The 20,245-nt window shown below is 41.6% G+C and overlaps 1 protein-coding gene across 1 annotated transcript; it reads right to left on the bottom strand.

Moving 5' to 3' along the window:
- Window positions 1-340: 340 nt before the first annotated feature.
- On the bottom strand, window positions 341-937 carry LOC104249287 (uncharacterized). Its single transcript, XM_070146449.1, has one exon. It carries the CDS (start codon window positions 935-937, stop codon window positions 341-343), a length of 597 nt encoding a protein of 198 aa, XP_070002550.1.
- Between the last annotated feature and the right edge of the window lie 19,308 nt (window positions 938-20,245).

Below are 20,245 nucleotides of genomic sequence, written 5' to 3'. Positions count from 1 at the left end.
TTGAAAAGAAAAAAAAAGTGCTTCAAAGCAAACCATTTGCCATCAAGTGCGGCTAAAATAATCTACCAAAAACAAAAGAAATCTTTAAGCGCTCAAATATGGTGAGGAGAATCATGTAAACCATATTACTTGCTAGATTACAACCGAATTCCAAAAAGGCTAACAATTCACCTAATTAAATCTCTAGTAAGATATAAGAACTAGAGGGCCAAAGAGACCATAAGAAGGAATAATACTATCGTAGAAAAAACACAAGAAAAACATAAAATAGGAAGCTCTGTCTGATCGAAGGAATATCTTTAAGAAAAACGTACGATAAAAAGCTCTATTTGAATGGGCCTTAGCGGCGGCGGCGACAGTGAGCTTTGCACATATGGATGCAATCATAAAAACAAGGACCACCACAATGAAGAGGACAATCCAAACGCATTCCTTTGCATCTTCCTTTAACCATGCATTGTGCAAATTCCCCTATCTTGTAATCTTGATTATTGTTCATATGCCATTGTCTATGACCTCTTACATTATTATGCTTTTTTTGTTTCCTACATCCCCATGCCCACCACCCACCCCCACCTCCTCCCCAACCCCATCCACCACTACCTCCCATACCCCCACCACTACCACCTCCTCCTTCTCGGCTGCCACCACCGCCGCCTCCACCACCTCCTCCCTGGCCGCTATCATCACTTCCACCTCCACCTCCACCGCCACCTCCCCATCCCCGCCCACCGCCTCCACTGCCTCCTCCTCCTCCACGTCCGTCCTTTTCGTCGATAACATCGTGAGTAATGTTGTAGGTATTATTGGCCGTTGTTGGAGCTTGAGCAATGCTACTTCCATCCACGACTTCTTCACCTCTCAAACTCACAATAAACATAAAAATGAACAACAAAAACATTAACAAACTTTGTCTCGGACTATTGAAATTCTCCATTGTTGAATTATTACTTGATTAAGATTCGAGTAATTTTGTCTTCCTTTTATTGTTGTTCGCAGGAGTGGACGAAGACACTTAAATATTGAACATATTATACGTACCTACTTGTCTTGTTCTAGTCATGTTGAAGCTATCTAACGAACTATCAATGAGAAATAAATACTCCATCCGTTTCAATTTATGTGAACTTATTTGACTGAGCATGGAGTTTAAGAAAAGAGAGAAGACTTTTGAACTTGTGGTGTAAAATGAGGCACATATATTTTGTGTGGCTATAAATCATTGCATAAAAGTAAATTGTTTCCAAATAAGGAAAGGGGTCATTCTTTTTGGCACGGACCAAAAAGGAAATAGGTTCACATAAATTGAAATATTATTTCTTAAATACACTTAGAATTTATTGCCTTAGGTTTTACTCTGTCCCCACAACAACAAATGAAAGGCTGGGACTCATTCATGGCTTGCTTGAAAAGGTAAGGAAACTCATCAATGAAGATCCTGGCATTTTTGTCTGACTTATTTTAATAGACACATAGAATGACCAAAATATTTAGAAGGATTTAGGGACTGATGAAGTTTTATCAATGGAGCCCACTAGTTTCATGTTTGTTCAAGTACTTGTAGTTGGTTGGCTGCGGATAAGCCTAACAACAGTAGTGGCTTGTGGGAAACTGCTCGGGCCGCAAGCAACCAAGATTTGACATTTATGAGTTTGGATTTTAAATAAGTAGGTTTTAAATTAATAATTTGTACATTTTCAATCGATTTCTTAAAATAAATATAGAGTCGATACAAAAGTTACTGGGTTCGGCCGAATCCGTACCCGAAAGACTAGCTCCGCCTCCGTACGCAAGTAGTGGTGTATGTCTATTGTCACAATTTCGCATATATATATATATATATATATATATATTATTTTATATTGATATTTATTTTATATTATTTTAAGTTAAGTGTGTCAAATTTATGTACCATATTGTACTTTAAATTTCAACCTATTATTGAGGTTTAAGGGAAGAGACAATTGGCCCTAGGGATTTCAAAAGTTACCAATAAATACCGTTTTAAAAAGTATTAGGACGCACCTTTTTGTTGTTCTATTTATAAAGTTGAAAGGGCATTAAAAGCATGAAAGGTTGTCAAAAGAGAAAAAAGATTATTTGCAATAAAATCCCTTAAAGTTGAAAAGGCGGAAATTGACTACACACTTTTATGGACATCCCAAGTTTGAGCAGGTTGGGATGGACAAATTTTCATGGCAAGTCAATTTGGACACAATCCGAGGGAACCCATCTACACGTTATGGTGATGTAGGCTAAATATATAGCACAAATTGATACACAAGAAAACTTGTTATATTATTTTTAAAGAAAAATATTATTCCCCTTCGTTTTATTAATTAAGAATTAGCAGGGCCCCAATAAATTACAGTGCCTTTAATGGAACAATGATGGACAATTGTAAACCACCCTTATTTTCAATGAAATGAATTGAATACCTGATAATTAAATGAATCTATATATATATATGTTCATTTTTCTAGCCAATCAGGCCATTGCGTTTACGAGGCATCTGGAATCGTTGTTACCATTTTGAGTACAATAAAAAAATTTATGACCAAAAGACCTCTTTCTTCAGATGTACTCTTTCTCAAATGGGAATATAAAAAGCGTGACTATAATTGACTCGATTTAAAAAAAATATTATATTAACTTCACTCAGTTATTGGATCAAATCTAAACTAATTATAACTATATGTCTTATTTAAGGGTGGACAAAAAATATTAATGACTTTCTGATTTTTTTACCTGACAAAATTTTTGGAAATTATGCTTTGGTTAAATTTGACATATAAAAACGACCAGAGGGAAGGAAATATTATTACACCACACAAACAAGATTGATGGCTTCCCTAATTACCCATCACTTTGCCTTTTGCTTTCTGCTCACATTTTATTCCATATTTTCTCCTTCTATAGCTGAATCCTATACTGTTAAGATTCACAACACAATACCACATCCTATACAAGTCCAATGCAACTGGAACGGAAAACAAGATCTCGGAAAACGAACGATCGGTGCGTCAATATTTATTTATACAATATATCTTCCTATACATAATGACCAAGAAAACATACTTTGGTGTGCAATGGGGGCAGAGAATAAGTCAAGAGAGTTTAAAGTGTTTGATTATAAGAGAGATATATCCCTTTGTGCTGAACATAAACTTTGCTATTGGATTGTTAGTTATAATGGACTTTGTCTTCATGGTCCTAATGGCTGTGTTCTGCACTACGGTTGGGATGATAACTTTGCTTCCTAAGTGTTGTTTACGTAACAAGATTATATAAGTAGTGTGTAACGTGTAACAAGATTATATAAGTATGGTGCAACGTTTATTGTGTTCTACAAATGTTTTGCTCTTTAGGATCTGACATATATGGAGAGCTTAGTGCAGTTCACTGTATTTTTCGTATTATTGATATTAGTCAAGTCTAGGTTTGTGTTCAACTTAACAAAATTGTTCTCCATCCTAAGCATGCTAAAAATTAAAATATCTTAAAGATGTCGACCTCTATCTGTTGGTGGTATACATATCATATATAACTCTTTTAACTATATAAAAAACCAACTGTTTGTGTCAATTCCTAATCTAGGATATGTCTACCTAGGTCTTTCATGTATCTTTATTTTTTTTATATCAACAAACAAGTGGACATCCGCTAATTAATTATCCCACAATCTGCTGATTTAATTAAAATGATTATATTAATCTTGCATCTAAAATCTGTCCAAAAATATTAATTACTATTCTATCCGTTCACTTTTACTTATCTACTATACTAAAAATATATTTTTATTTTCATTTATCAATTTTTGCAAATCAAGAGAAAGACAAAAGCAAAAAGAAATTTCAAGTTGGATAAGCTAGACCTTATGTGAATGCTGCAAGTACTGAAGGAGCTGGAGGCTCCGGAAGTCCTCTCCAAAGTCATGTGCTAACAGAAGAGCAATACAAACAACTAGTAGGTCTCTTGAACAAGCCATTCAATAGGACATTGCTCATCAAACATGGCAGGTATAACTTCTATTATGTAGTGCATCAGTAGAAGAATGGATAGTGGATTCAGGAGCTACAAATCATATTACTCATAATAAGAAAGTCTTAAGCAATGTTAGTAGCATGAGAGGACAAGAACATAACGGAGTGCAGCTGCCAACAAGGATTAAAGCATAGATAAAACATGCAGGAAGTACAATGGTTCTAGAAAATAAATGTGTGGAAAATGTCCTACATGTACCTGACTGTAAATTCAATTTATTTTCAGTATCAAAACTTACCAAAAAACTCAGATGCTTAGTCAATTTTTATCTTGATTTCTATTTATTCTAGGAACTTTACAGTGACAAGGTACTAGAGATTGCTAGAGAATCAGATGGCCTATATTTATTGAAAGGAAGAGCAGTAATCTTGGCGGAAACAAATCTAAGAGAAAGGATAAATAATATCCTATGGCATCACAAATTGGGATATGCCTCCTTGAAAACTATACAACACTTACCTACTTTATAAAATAAAGTTAGTAGGAGTGGTATTGAGGATTGTGATATATGTCATCGAGTTAAACAATGTAGATTGCAATTTTCTGTTAGCAGTTCAAAATAAACTATGCATCTAGATGTTTTGGGGCCTTACAAAGTGTCTACTTATGACAAAATAGTATTTTGTTACTATAGTAGATGATTTTAACAGGTATACATGGGTGTGCTTGATAAGTACCAAGTGTGAAGTTGTAGCTATATTGAAGAACTTTATCTCAATAGTAAAGAATCAATTTGTTGTCTTTGTGAAATGCTTAAGATCCGATAATGGGAGTGAATTCTTTAGCTCCAAATATAATGAATTGTTTACTTTACGGAGAGGAAGCATATACATATTCTAGAAATGGCCAGGACATTAAAATTTCAAAGTGGAATGCATATTAGATTCTGGGAAGAATGTATAAGAACTGCAATGTATCTGATAAATAGACTATCAACATTTGTATTGGAGGGTAAGACACCATATGAGTTACTTTACTATAAGCAGGCTAGTATAGAGCATCTGAAAGTGTTTGACTGTTTATGCTATACAAGTAGCTTGCCAAGGGGAGATAAGTTTTCCCCTAGAGCAAGAAGAACAATGTTCATTGGATATTCTAACACCCAAAAGAGTTATAGGTTATATGATTTGTTGAATAAAACTTTCCTAGTTAGCAGAGATGTAGTTTTTAAAGAGCACATCTTTTCTTTCAAGAACATCTCAAGTACCGAGGAAGATTTGTTTGTTCAAGATATGGTTGATGTTCCACCAGTTCTGCAGGAAACTACTATTATACAAAATCCAGCCTCATTGTGGGAGGAATTACACTCAGCTGGCTTGCTGCTTCTGAAGCAGATATGGTTGACATGCACTGTCAAAATGAAAACTTGACCACTGACAGTGCTATATCTGAAGGTGAGTTGGATGACACATTTCCTGCAGACTCCACATCTGCAGTAGAAGTCATTGAGAGCCTGTTTGGAAAGCCACTTGAGAATTGAATTTGGGTGTAATTACACAGTTTGACATGTTTATCTGGCCAAGTAATTACTTAGTTAGCATGGAATTGAGTGTAATTTGTAAGGTGTAATTACACTTTCTAATTCTCAAGGGGAGGTGAGAATTGGTGGTAATTATACCGTGCAATTAACAACAACAACAACAACAAAAAAAAAGAAAAAAACCCAGTTTGATCCCAATATGTGGGGTCTGGGGAGGGTAGTCTGTACGCAGACCTTACCCCTACCTAATACAGGTAGAGAGACTATTTCCAATAGACCCTCGGCTCAGGAAGGGAAAGAAGAAGAAGAGGGAAGTAAGGAAGGAAGAAAGATGGAAGAGAAAAAAAAAGGGACAGATAAAGGATAAATAGTATCAAATAATAGCAACAGGGAATACAATACCTGAGGCGAACAAAACCACATAACGTAATAAAAATCTAAGAATATGAAGGGACATGCATGCTACTAAGCCTATCAGTGAACACTATAAACTACCTACTAACCTTCTACTTTAATCCTCGACCTCCACACTATCACGACCTTAAACCCGGACCAGGTCGTGATAACGCCTCTCGTGAAGACAAGGCCAGCCGACACTTACCCATTTCAGTTTAAGCAATTAAACAATAATAATAAAGTCTAAAACATAATAAATAATCCAACAATAAGCAGTTAATAGTACAGTTGTGGAAGATAAATCCAACACAGACCGATACTGGGGTGCCACTAGTCATGAGCATCTATCAATATGCTACAAGTCTGAAATGCCTAGTAACTATTACAGAATACTGATAAATAGATAGAAATGATATAAAGGGGGAGAAACACGGGACTGCAGATGCCAAGCAGCTACCTCGTGAACTCCGAAATCTGTCGGGAGCTCTCAACTCGCGCTAGCAGGATCAGCAATGCCTGAATCTGCACACGGGGTGCAGTGAGTAAAGTGAGTACTCCAACTCAATGAGTAACAATCATAAATAAACGACTTAGAGATATGAAAATACGTAAGGCACATTACATGCTATAATGAAGCAGTAAACCAGTAAAAACAATGAATCAGTAAAGATATGTAAAATCATTTAAGTTCAGTTTAAACTTCATGAAATGCCTTTTCAACAATTAAGGAGATAAATGACAAACAATAAGAAAGATAAACACATAAAGGTTCTCCCCTCGGGCACAATGTCAACAATTCCACCCCTCGGGCAATATCTTAGAACAATACCAGCCCATCGGGCTATATCTCACATCACAATGGGTACCCGCGCTCATTGGGGGTGTGCAAACTCTTGGAGGGGCCCCTTACAGCCCAAGCGCAATATCAAACAATCTCATGGCATCACTAGGATCTCGGCCCCATATCAACAAAACACCACGCGTCGTACATATCTCAGGCCCTCGGCCTAATACTCACAATCTGGTGTTTCCTTGCAATATAGGCCCTAGGCCTTACTACGTCAAAATCCTCACAAGCCACTCGGGCAATAGTAAAACATGATTCTCAGCCCAAATATCATTTAAAAGATCATTTAAGTGTTAAAACAGAGTAAACATGGCTGAGTTATGAAAACAGGGGAATATAACATGACTGATCTCAAGTATAAAGTTAAAACAGTGAGGAAATATCAATAAAAATCCCTTAAGGGTTCAAATAGTTGGCACGAGGTCCAAATATGGCATTTAGCCCAAAACATGATGTTAACAAATAGATTTCAGTCAAATACGCGGTAAAATAGTCATTTGGGACGGACTAAGCCACAATCCACAACAGTACACGACCCCATGCTCGTCATCAAGCGTGTGTGTTACCTCAATATTGCAAAACGATGTGCAATCCGGGGTTTCATACCCTCAGGACATCATTTACAATCATTACTTACCTCAATCCGGTCCAAACTCTAGCCCGCGACTCCTTTGCCCTTCGAATCGGCCTCCACTCGCGTCGAATCTATCCAAAATCAGAATCACGACATCAAAATATGCTAAGGGAACAAAGCCCAAGGGAAAATAATCAATATACAACACAAATCCCGAAATTACCAAAACCCAACCCCCAGGCCCATTTCTCGGAATTTGATAAAATTCGCATCAATGGATTCCTTATCTCCCCACGAGTTCATACATATCAAAAGTACCAAAATCCGACCATAAATGGTCCCTCAAATCCTCAAGTCTAGGTCTCAAATACCAAGACCTAGTTTCCCCAATTTTAACCGTGAAGTTTCATTAATTATAGCTCTAATCCGTGAAATAATACCATAGGAACAAGTTTTTAGTCTAAAATCCTTACCTCAATGAAGTCTCCTTGAAATCTATCTTCAAAATCGTCCAAAAAGCTCCAAAGCCAACTTAGAAATGGTGAAATTGCTCAAATATCGCGAAGGAAACAATTTATACCTTCTGGCCCAAGGATTTCACATTTGCGGCCCAATTCCCGCTTCTGCCTGTCAAGACCACCGCATCTGCGGTCCTCACTTAAGTCCTATCTTTCCGCATCTGCGATCCATTATCCGTACATGTGCCATCGCAGGTGCGGTTCTCCAACCGCTTCGACGGTTTCTGTCTCCCTAGCTCCTTTCTGCTTCTACGGCCCCTTCATCGCATCTACGGCAACGCACCTGCAGTCCCCAATCCGCAGGTGCAGAAATACCAGAAGCAGAAAAATCTGTAGCTTCATAAAAATTACAAACTCTCTGTTAACCATCCAAAATCACCCCGAGGCCCCCGGGACCTCAAACAACAGAACAAACATAACCCATAACCTTGTTCAAACTTATAACAATCTTCAAAACACCTCAAACAACATTGAATCAACCAAAACTCATCGGATTCAAACCTAAGTTTCCAAAATCTTCCGAATTCCGTTTTTGATAAAAAAACCCAACCAAACCACGTCCGAATGACCTGAAATTTTGCACACACATCCCAAATGACACAATGGAACTACTGCAACTCTCAAAATTCCATTCCGACCCATATATAAAAATCTCACCTATTAACCGGAAAACGCTAAAAATCCAATTTCGCCAATTCAAGCCTAAATCTACTCCGGACCTCTAAAACTTATTCCAATCACGCTCCTAAGTTCCAAATCACCTCCCGAAGCTGTCCGAACCATCGGAACTCACATCCGAGCCCTCTAACACATAAGTCAACATTCCGTTGACTTTTCCAACTTAAGCTTCCTCAAAAGAGACTAAGTATCTCCAACCTTACTAAATCCTTTCCGAACACGAACCAACCAACCCGATCACATATAGAACCGATAGACAAAGAAATAAGAAGAAAACATGGGGGAAAAGGAGCGGTAACTCATGAGACGACTGGTCGGGTCGTCACATCCTCCCCAACTTAAAAAAATGTTCGTCCTCGAACGAGTCAAGAAACATACCTGAAGCCTCAAACAGGTGAGGATACCTGCTCCGCATCTCCCGCTTGGTCTCCTAGGTAGCCTCCACCATGGTCCGACCTCTCCACTACACTTTCACTAAAGCTATATACTTCGACCTCATTTTTCGAACCTGACGACCCAAAATAGCTGCTGGCTCCACATCATTTGTCAAATCATCATCTAACTGAACCGTGCTGAAATCTAGAACATGAGATGGATCCACAATATACTTCTGGAGCATAGACACATGAAATACCAGATGCACACTCGACAAGCTAGGTGGCAAAGCAAGCTCATAAGCCACCTCCCCAATCCTTCGAAGCACCTCAAAAGGCCCAATAAACCGAGGACTCAATTTTTACCTTTCTTCCCAAATCTCATAACACTCTTCATGGGAGAAACCTTCAACAGAACCTTCTCACCAACCATGTAGGACACATCCGGAACCTTCTTGTCAGCATAACTCTTTTGCCTCGGCTGCGCGGTATGAACTCTCTCTTGCATTACCTTCACCTTTTCTAAAGCATCCTGCACCAAGTCTATCCCCAATTGCCTAGCCTCACCCGGCTCAAACCAACCAATTGGAGATTTACACTGTCTCCCATACAAAGCCTCATATGGAGCCATCTGAATACTCGACTGGTAGCTCTTGTTATAAGCAAACTCTGCAAGCGGTAGGAGCTGATCCCATGACCCTCCGAAATCAATGACACAAGCACGCAACATGTCCTCCAATATCTGAATAGTGCGCTCGGACTGCCCATCCCTCTGAGGGTGAAAAGCTATGCTCAACTCCAACTGAGTACCCAACTCTCGCTGCACAGACCTCCAAAACTGCAAAGTAAACTGAGTGCCCCTATATGAAATGATGGAAACTGTGACACCATGCAAATGAACAATCTCTCGGATATAGATCTTTAACAACCGCTCTGAAGAATAGGTAGTACACATAGAAATGAAGTGCGCAAACTTGGTCAGCCGATCCACAATCACCCAAATAGTATCTAACTTCTTCGAAGTCCGTGGAAGTTCAAATACAAAGTGCATAGTGATCCGCTCCCACTTCCACTCTAGAATATCCATCCACTGTAGCAAGCCACCCAGTCTCTGATGCTCATATTTCACCTGCCGACAATTGAGACACCGAGCTACAAATTCCACAATGTCTTTCTTCATTCTCCTTCACCAATAGTGCTGCCTCAAATCCTGATACATCTTTGCGGCACCCGAATGAATAGAATACCGCGAGTTATGGGCCTCCTCCAGAATCAACTCCCGAAGCCCATCTACACTGGGCACACAAATTCGGCCCTGCATCCTCAACACCCCATCATCACCAATGGTCACATCTCTGGCATCATCATGCTGAACTTTGTCCTTAAGGACAAGCAAATGCGGATCATCATACTGGCGCTCTATGATGCGATCATATAAGGAAGACTAAGAAACCACACAAGCCAATACTCACCCGAGCTCCAAAATATCCAACCTCACGAACCGATTGGCCAAGGCCTAAACATCAACTGCAAGAGGTCTCACCCTAACTGGAATATATGTCAAACTCCCTATACTCACCGCCTTTTGGCTCAAAGCATTGGCCACCATATTGGCCTTTACCGGATGGTACAATATAGTAATATCATAATCCTTAAGCAAATCCAACCACCTCCGCTGCCTCAAATTGAGTTCCTTCTTTGTGAACAAGTGCTGGAGGCTATGATGATCGGTAAACACCTCACAGGACACACCATACAAATAATGCCTCCAAATCTTCAATGTGTGAACTATGGTAGCCAACTCCAAATCATGAACGAGGTAGTTCTTCTCATAGGGCTTCAACTGACGAGAAGCATAAGCAATAACTCTACCCTTCTGCATCAATACACAACTAATACCAACTCTCGAAGCATCACAATACACGGTATATGAACCTGAAGCTTAAGGCTGTCATGAGCTTCTGAAAGCTCTCCTCACACTCATCCGACCACACAAATGAAGCACCCTTCTAAGTCAACTTGGTCAAGGGCGATGCAATAGGTGAGAACCCTAGACAAACCGGCAATAATAACCTGTCAAACCAAGAAAACTGCAAATATCTGTGGCTGAGGATGGTCTGGGACACCTCTGAACAGCCTCTATCTTCTTCGAATCAACCTTAATACCCTCGCTGGATACCACATGCCCCAAGAAAGCCACTGAACTGAGCCAAAAATCACACTTGGAGAATTTTGTATAAAGCTTCTCCTCCCTCAATATCTGTAACACAACTCTCAAATGCTCCGCGTGCTCTTCCTCACTACGCGAATACACCAGAATATCATCAATGAAGACTATGAAAAACGAGTTGAGATAAAGCCGAAACACATTGTTCATCAAATGCATGAACGTTGCTGGGGCATTGGTCAGCCCAAAAGACATCACCAAGAACTCATAATAATCATATCGGGTCTTGAAAGTTGTCTTAAGAATGTCCGAGTCCCTGATCTTCAACTGGTGATAACCCGAACGGAGATCAATCTTGGAGAACACTTTCGCTCCCTGAAGCTGGTCGAATAAATCATCAATGGGAGGCAAAGTATACGTTTTCTTAAATGTTACTTTGTTCAATTGCCTATAATCAATGCACATCCTCGTAGTGCCATACTTCTTCTTCATAAATAGAATCGGTGCACCCCAAGGTGACACACTAGGCCGAATGAACCCCTTATCAAGGAGTTCCTAAAGCTGCTTCTTTAACTCATTCGACTCCGCTGGTTCCATGCGATACATCAGAATAGAAATGGGTTGAGTGCCTGGCACCAGGTCAATACCAAAATCAATATCCCTATTTGGTGGCATGCCCAACAAGTTTATAGGAAACACATCGGGAAAATCTCTCACAACTGGAACAGAATCAATACTGGGAGTCTCACTAAAGACATCCCTCACAAAGGCTAGATACGAAAGACAACCCTTCCCAACCATACGTTGGGCCTTCAAGAATGAGATCACTCTACTAGGAACATAATTAGTCACACCTCGCCACTCAATCTGTGGCACACACGGTATAGCCAATGTGATTGTCTTGGCATGATAGTCCAGAATAGCACGACACGGAGATAGCCAATCCATGCCCAAAATGACATCGAAATCCACCATACACAATAATAAAAGATCCAGTAGAGTCTCCAGACCCCCAATAGTCACCACACACGACCGGTACACACAGTCTAGAACAACAATATCGCCCATCAAGGTAAATACATGAACATGTGAAGCAAGAGACTCACGTGGTATACCCAAATAATGAGCAATGTATGATGACACATAAGGAAAGGTGGATCCAAGATCAAATAATACAGAGGCATATCTGTGGAAGACTGAAAAAATACCTATAATAACAGCAACGAAAGCAATAACATCGGGTCTAGCTGGAAGTGCACAGAAATGGGCCTGACCGCCATCTGATTAACCTCCCCCTTTAGGGCGGCCCCTAACTGACTAACCTCTACCCCTAGCTAGGTGTGTGGGTGGTGGTGAAGTAACTAGCACTGAAACCAATGACTAACCACTCTTCTGAGATGAACCTGCAAGACGATGAGGATACTGCCTCCACATATGGCCCATTTCTCCACACTCATAACAACTCCTAGGTGCTAGAGAAGGGGACTGAAGGGAACCCCTCGCACCGAAGTGACTAGCAGATGCACCTGGCATAGAAGAGCCCTAAACTGATGGATCACGGGACAAACTCTGAGTTGGAAGGGCACTAAGTGATGACTGGCCCTGATGAGAATTGTGAGAACCATGACCCGCTGATGCCCCACGATAACCTGGATGAGCTGGCTGTGCATACCTGAATGGACGGCCTTTGCCGTGCTGAAATTGACCTCTCGAAATAGCACCACTGTAACTATTAGATCCTCAAAGCCTCTTGGACTCCCTTTCCTCTCGCTCCTAGCGACGAATAGAGCTCACGAGCAATGTCTACAACCTCCTCGAAAGTAGCACCAGTCACCCTCTCCCTAGTCATGAGAATGCGAAGCTGATAAGTGAGGCCATCAACAAACCTACTAATCTCCTCTCTATCTGTCGGAACCAACCAAATAGTATGACGAGCTAACTCGGAGAACCTCTTCTCATACAGCATCACAGTCATCTCTCCCTGATGTGACCACTCAAACTGCCTACGCAGCTCCTCTCTGTGAGACTGCGACACATACTTCTCCAGAAAGAGAACGGAGAACTGCTGCCAGGTAAGGGGTGCTGCACCAAAAGGCCTACGCCTCTCGAAAGCCTCCCACCAAGTGAAGGCAGCTCCAGAAAACTGATAAGTAGTGAAAGTGACCCCGCTAGTTTCCAGATACCTGCTGTACGAAGCATCCTCTAACACTTATCCAAGAAACCTTGGGTATCCTCGCCCTCTGCACCATTGAAGGTTGGAGGCTGATGTCTACAAAACCCCTCCAACCTACGCTGCTCATCCTCTGGCATGGCAGGAACTATATAGTCTTGAGCAGCTGCAACCGGCTGGGCTGGATGTGCCCCCCACGTCTGAAGTCCCTGCATGACTTGCTCAGGTGTGCGAGCAGTGGGAGTCTGAGTACCTCCCCCGGCCTGAGAAGTGGCTGCAGCTGTAGTGGCTGAGACCGCCTGAGCTAGGCCAGTGCAAACTGATAGGATCTGAGCCAAGGCCTCCTGAAGACCCGGAATCACAATGGGCACAACTGGTTCCTGAGCTGGTGCTGCTAGAGTGTCCATAACTGGGACCTGATCCTGAACTGGGGCGGCTGGTGGACTTGCAGGTGCTGCCCTAGCTATTGTCCAAGCCATACCTCTACCTCTGCCACGACCACGATCGTGTCCTCGGCCTCTAGTGGCCACAACTGGTGGTATTGTTGGTCATCCATCCCGACTGGAAGCTTGTGTCCTCACCATCTGTGAGAAAATAGAATAACAGAAGTTTAGTACTCAGTTCAACAATTCGCACGACTAGAATTTCAAGAATATGAAGTTTTTCCTAAAGGTTCTACGGCCTCTCGAGGATAAATACAGACGTCTCCGTACCGATCCACGAGACTCTACTAAACCTGCTTATGACTGGTGAGACCTATGTAACCGAGGCTCTGATATCAACTTGTCACAACCCTAAACCCGGACCAGGTTGTGATAGCGCCTCTCGTGAAGACAAGGCCAGCCGACAATTACCCATTTCAGTTTAAGCAATTAAACAATAAGAATGAAGTCTAAAACATAATAATTAATCCAACAATAAGCAGTTAATGGTACAATTGCGGAAGATAAATCCAACACAGCCCGATACCGGGGTGTCACTAGTCATGAGCATCTATCAATACGCTACAAGTCTGAAATGCCTAGTAACTATTACAGAATACTAATAAAGAGATAGAGAATAGATAAAAGGGGGAGAAACACTATACTACGGATGCCAAGCAGCTACCTCGTGAACTCCGAAGTCTGCTGGGAGCTCTCAACTAGCGCTAGCAGGATCAGCAATGCCTGAATCTGCACACTGGGTGGAAGGAGTAAAGTGAGTACTCTAACTCAGTGAGTAACAATCATAAATAAACGACTTACAGATATGAAAACACATAAGGCACATTACAGGCTATAATGAATCAGTAAACCAGTAAAAACAGTGAATCAATAAAGATATGTAAAATCATTTAAGTTCAGTTTAAACTTCATGAAATGCCTTTTTAACAATTAAGGAGATAAATGACAAACAATAAGAAAGATAAACACATAAAGGTTCTCCCCTCGAGCACAATGTCAACAATTCCGCCCCTTGGGTTATATATCAGAACAATACCAGCCCCTCGGGCTATATCTCACATCACAATGGGTACCCGCGCTCACTGGGGGTGTGCAGACTCCTTGAGTGGCCCCTTATGGCCCAAACGCAATATCAAACCATCTCGTGGCATCATCAGTAGGCTCTCGGCTCCATATCAACAAGCCACCACACGACGTACATATCTCAGTCCCTCGTCCTCATACTCACAATCCGGTATTTCCTCACAACATAGGCCCTAGGCCTTACTCCGTCAAAATCCTCACAAGCCACTTGGGCAATAGTAAAACATGATTCTCAGCCCAAATATCATTTAAAAGATCATTTAAGTGTTAAAACAGAGTAAACATGGTTGAGTTATGAAAACAACGGAATATAACATGACTGAGCTCAAGTATAAAGTTAAAATAGTGAGGAAATATCAATAAAAATCACCTAAGGGTTCAAATAGTTGGCACGAGGCCCAAATATGGCATTTAGCCCAAAACATGATGTTCACAAATAGATTTCAGTCAAATACGCGGTAAAATAGTCATTTGGGACGGACTAATTCACAATTCACAATAGTACACGACCCCACGCTCGTCATCAAGCGTGTGCATGACCTCAATATAGCACAACAATGTGCAATCCGGGGTTTCATACCCTCAGGACATCATTTACAATCATTACTCACCTCAATCCGATCCAAACTCTAGCCCGCGATGCCTTTGCCCTTCGAGTCGGCCTCCACTCGCGTCGATCTATCCAAAATCAGAATCACGACATCAAAATATGCTAAGGGAACGAAGCCCAAGCGAAAATAATCAATATACAACACAAATCCTGAAATTACCTAAACCCAACCCCCAGGCCCACGTCTCGAAATTCAATAAAATTCACATCAATGGATTCCTTATCTCCCAGAGTTCATACATATCAAAAGTACCAAAATCCGACCATAAATGGTCCCTCAAATCCTCAAGTCTAGGTCACAAATACAAAGACCTAGTTTCCCCAATTTTAATCGTGATATTCCATTAATTATAGCTCTAATCCGTGAAATAATACCATAGGAACGAGTTTTTAGTCCAAAATCCTTACCTCAATGAAGTCTCCTTGAATTCTATCTTCAAAATCGTCCAAAAAGCTCCAAAGCCGACTTAGAAATGGTGAAATAGCTCAAATATCGCGAATGAAACAATTTATACCTTCTGGCCCAGGGATTTCGTATTTGCGGCCCAATTCCCGCTTCTGCCTGTCAAGACCACCGCATCTGCGGTCCTCACTTAAGTCCTATCTTTCCGCATCTGCGATCAATTATCCGTACCCTTGCCATCGAAGGTGCGGTTCTCCAACCGCTTCTACGGCTTCTGCCTCCCTAGCTCCTTTCCGCTTCTACGGCCCCCTTCATCGCATCTGCGGCATCGCACCTGCGGTCCCCAATACGCAGGTGCAGAAATACCAGAAGCAAAAAAATCTGCAGCTTCATCAAAATTCCAAACTCTCTGTCAACCATCCGAAATCACCCCGAGGCCCCTGGGACCTTAACCAACAGCACAAACATAACCCATAACCATTTTCAAACTTATGCCAATCTTCAAAACACCTCAAACAACATCAAATCAACCAAAACTCATCGGATTTAAACCTAAGTTCCCAAAATCTTCTAAATTCCGCTTTTGATCAAAAACCCAACCAAACCACGTCCGAATGACCTGAAATTTTGCACACACATCCCAAATGACACAATGTAACTACTCCAACTCTCAAAATTCCATTCCGCCCCTATATAAAAATCTCACCTATTAACCGGAAAACGCTAAAAATCCAATTTTGCCAATTCAAGCCTAAATCTACTCCGGACCTCCAAAACTTATTCCAATCACGCTCATAAGTTCCAAATCACCTCCCGAAGCTATCCGAACCATCGGAACTCACATCCGAGCCCTCTAACACATAAGTCAACATTTGGTTGACTTTTCCAACTTAAGCTTCCTCAAAAGAGACTAAGTGTCTCCAACCTTACTAAATCCTTTCCGAACACGAGCCAACCAACCCGATCACATATAGAACTGATAGAAAAAGCAATAAGAAGTAGAAATGGGGGAAACAGAGCGGTAACTCATGAGACGACTGGCCGGATCGTCATATCCTCCCCAACTTAAACAAACGTTCGTCTTCGAACGAGTCAAGAAACATACCTAAAGCCTCAAACAGGTGAGGATATCTTCTCCACATCTCCCACTCGGTCTCCCAGGTAGCCTCCTCCACGGTCCAACCTCTCCACTGCACTTTCACTGAAGCTATATACTTCGACCTCATTTTTCGAACCTGACGACCCAAAATAGCTACTTGCTCCACATCATCTAACTGAACCGTGCTGAAATCCAAAACATGAGATGGATCCACAATATACTTCTAGAGCATAGACACATGAAATACCAAATGCACACTCGACAAGTTGGGTGGTAAAGTAAGCTCATAAGCCACCTCCCCAATCCTTCGAAGCACCTCAAAAAGCCCAATAAACCGAGGACTCAATTTTTACCTTTCTTCCCAAATCTCATAACACCCTTCATGGGCGAAACCTTCAACAGAACCTTCTCACCAACCATGTAGGACACATCCGGAACCTTCTTGTCAGCATAACTCTTTTGCCTCGGCTGTGCGGTACAAAGTCTCTCTTGAATTACCTTCACCTTTTCTAAAGCATCCTACACCAAGTCTGTCCCCAATTGCCTAGCCTCGCCCGGCTCAAACCAACCAACTGGAGATTTACACCGTCTCCCATACAAAGCCTCATATGGAGCCATCTCAATACTTGACTGGTAGATGTTGTTATAAGCAAACTCAGCAAGTGGTAGGAGATGATCCCATGACCCTCCGAAATCAATGACACAAGCACGCAACATTTTCTCCAATATCTGAATAGTGCGCTCGGACTGCCCGTCCATCTGAGGGTGAAAAGCTGTGCTCAACTCCACCTGAGTACCCAACTCTCGCTGCACAGACCTCCAAAACTACAAAGTAAACTGAGTGCCCCTATCTGAAATGATGGAAACTGTGACACCATGCAAATAAACAATCTCTCGGATATAGATCTCTACCAACCGTTCTGAAGAATAGGTAGTACACATAGGAATAAAGTGCGCAAACTTTGTTAGCCGATCCACAATCACCCAAATAGTATTGAACTTCTTCGAAGTCCGTGGAAGTCCAACTACAAAGTGCATATTGATCTGCTCCCACTTCTACTCTAGAATATCCATCCGTTGTAGCAAGCCACCCGGTCTCTGATGCTTATATTTCACCTTTCGACAATTGAGACACCGAGCTACAAATTCCACAATGTCTTTCTTCATTCTCCTCCACCAATAGTGCTGCCTCAAATCCTGATACATCTTTGCGGCACCCGAATGAATGGAATACCGCGAGCTATGGGCCTCCTCCAGAATCAACTCCCGAAGCCCATCTACACTGGGCACACAAATTCGGCCCTGCATCCTAAACACCCCATCATCACCAATGGTCACATCTCTGGCATCATCATGCTGAACTCTCTCCTTAAGGACAAGCAAATGTGGATCATCATACTTGCGCTATATGATGCGATCATATAAGGAAGATTGATAAACCACACAAGCCAATACTCGACCGAGCTCCGAAATATCCAACCTCACGAACCGATTGGCCAAGGCCTAAACATCAACTGCAAGAGGTCTCTCCCCAACTGGAATATATGCGAACTCCCCATACTCACCGCCTTTCGGCTCAAAGCATTGGCCACCACATTGGCCTTTCCCGGATGGTACAATATAGTAATATCATAATCTTTAAGCAAATCCAACCACCTCCGCTGCCTTAAATTGAGATCCTTCTTTTTGAACAAGTGCTGGAGGCTATGATGATCAATAAATACCTCACAAGACACACCATACAGATAATGCCTCCAAATCTTCAATGCGTGAACTATGGTAGCCAACTCCAAATCATGAACGAGGTAGTTCTTCTCATGAGGCTTCAACTAACGAGAAGCATAAGCAATAACTCTACCCTTCTGCATCAATACACAACCAATACCAACTCTCGAAGCATCACAATACACGATATATGAACCTGAAGTTGATGGCAAAACTAACACTGGAGCTTTGGTCAAGGCTGTCATGAGCTTCTAAAAGCTCTCCTCACACTCATCCGACCACACAAATGAAGCACCCTTCTAAGTCAACTTGGTCAAGGGCGATGCAATATTTGAGAACCCCTGGAAAAACCGGCAATAATAGCCTGTCAAACCAAGAAAACTGCGAATATTTGTGGCTGAGGACGGTTTGGGACACCTCTAAACCGCCTCTATCTTCTTCGGATCAACCTGAATACCCTCGCTGGACAGCACATGCCCCAAGAAAGCCACTGAACTGGGCCAAAAATCACACTTGGAGAATTTTGCATAAAGCTTCTCCTCCCTCAATATCTGTAACACAACTCTCAAATGCTCCGCGTGCTCCTCCCCACTACGCGAATACACCAGAATATCATCAATGAAGACTATGAAAAACGAGTCGAGATAAGGCCGAAACATATTGTTCATCAAATGCATGAATGCTTCTTGGGCATTGGTCAGCCCAAAAGACATCACCAAGAACTCATAATGATCATATCGGGTCTTGAAAGCTGTCTTAAAAATATCTGAGTCCCTGATCTACAACTGGTGATAACCCGAACGGAGATCAATCTTGGAGAACACTTTCGCTCCCTGAAGCTGGTCGAATAAATAATCAATGGGAGGCAAAAAATACGTGTTCTTAAATGTTACTTTGTTCAATTGCCTATAATCAATGCACATCCTCATAATGCCATCCTTCTTCTTCACAAATAGAACCAGTGCACCCCAAGGTGACACACTAGGCCGAATGAACCCCTTATCAAGGAGTTCCTAAAGCTGCTCCTTTAACTCCTTCGACTCTGTTGGTTCCATGCGATACAGCGGAATAGAAATGGGCTGAGTGCCTGGTACTAGGTCAATACCAAAATCAATATCCCTGTTTGGTTGCATGCCCAGTAGGTTTATAGGAAACACATTGGGAAAATCTATGACAACTAGAACAAAATCAATACTGGGAGTCTCACTAAAGACATCCCTCACAAAGGCTAGATACGAAAGACAACCCTTCCTAACCATACGCTGGTCTTTCAAGAATGAGATCACTCTACTAGGAACATAATCAGTCACACCTCGCCACTCAATATGTGGCACACCCAGTATAGCCAATATGATTGTTTTGGCATGATAGTCCAGAATAGCACGACACAGAGATAGCCAATCCATGCCCAAAATGACATCGAAATCCACCATACACAATAATAAAAGATCCACTAGAGTTTCCAGACCCCCAATAGTCACCACACACGACCGGTGCACACAGTCTAGAATAACAGTATCGCCCATCGAGGTAGATACATGAACATGTGAAGCAAGAGACTCACGTGGTATACCCAAATAATAAGCAAAGTATGATAACATATAAGGAAAGGTGGAACCAGTATCAAATAATAC

This window comes from Nicotiana sylvestris, chromosome 1, assembly GCF_000393655.2.
Source record: "Nicotiana sylvestris chromosome 1, ASM39365v2, whole genome shotgun sequence".
Classification (NCBI taxonomy): Eukaryota; Viridiplantae; Streptophyta; class Magnoliopsida; order Solanales; family Solanaceae; genus Nicotiana; species Nicotiana sylvestris.
The sequence above is the reverse complement of the archived record's forward strand: the minus strand, read 5'-3'. Positions and strand labels throughout refer to the sequence as shown.

Coding starts and splice junctions, on each gene's coding strand:
- LOC104249287 (XM_070146449.1), bottom strand. CDS start 937: ATGGAGAATTTCAATAGTCCGAGACAAAGTTTGTTAATGTTTTTGTTG.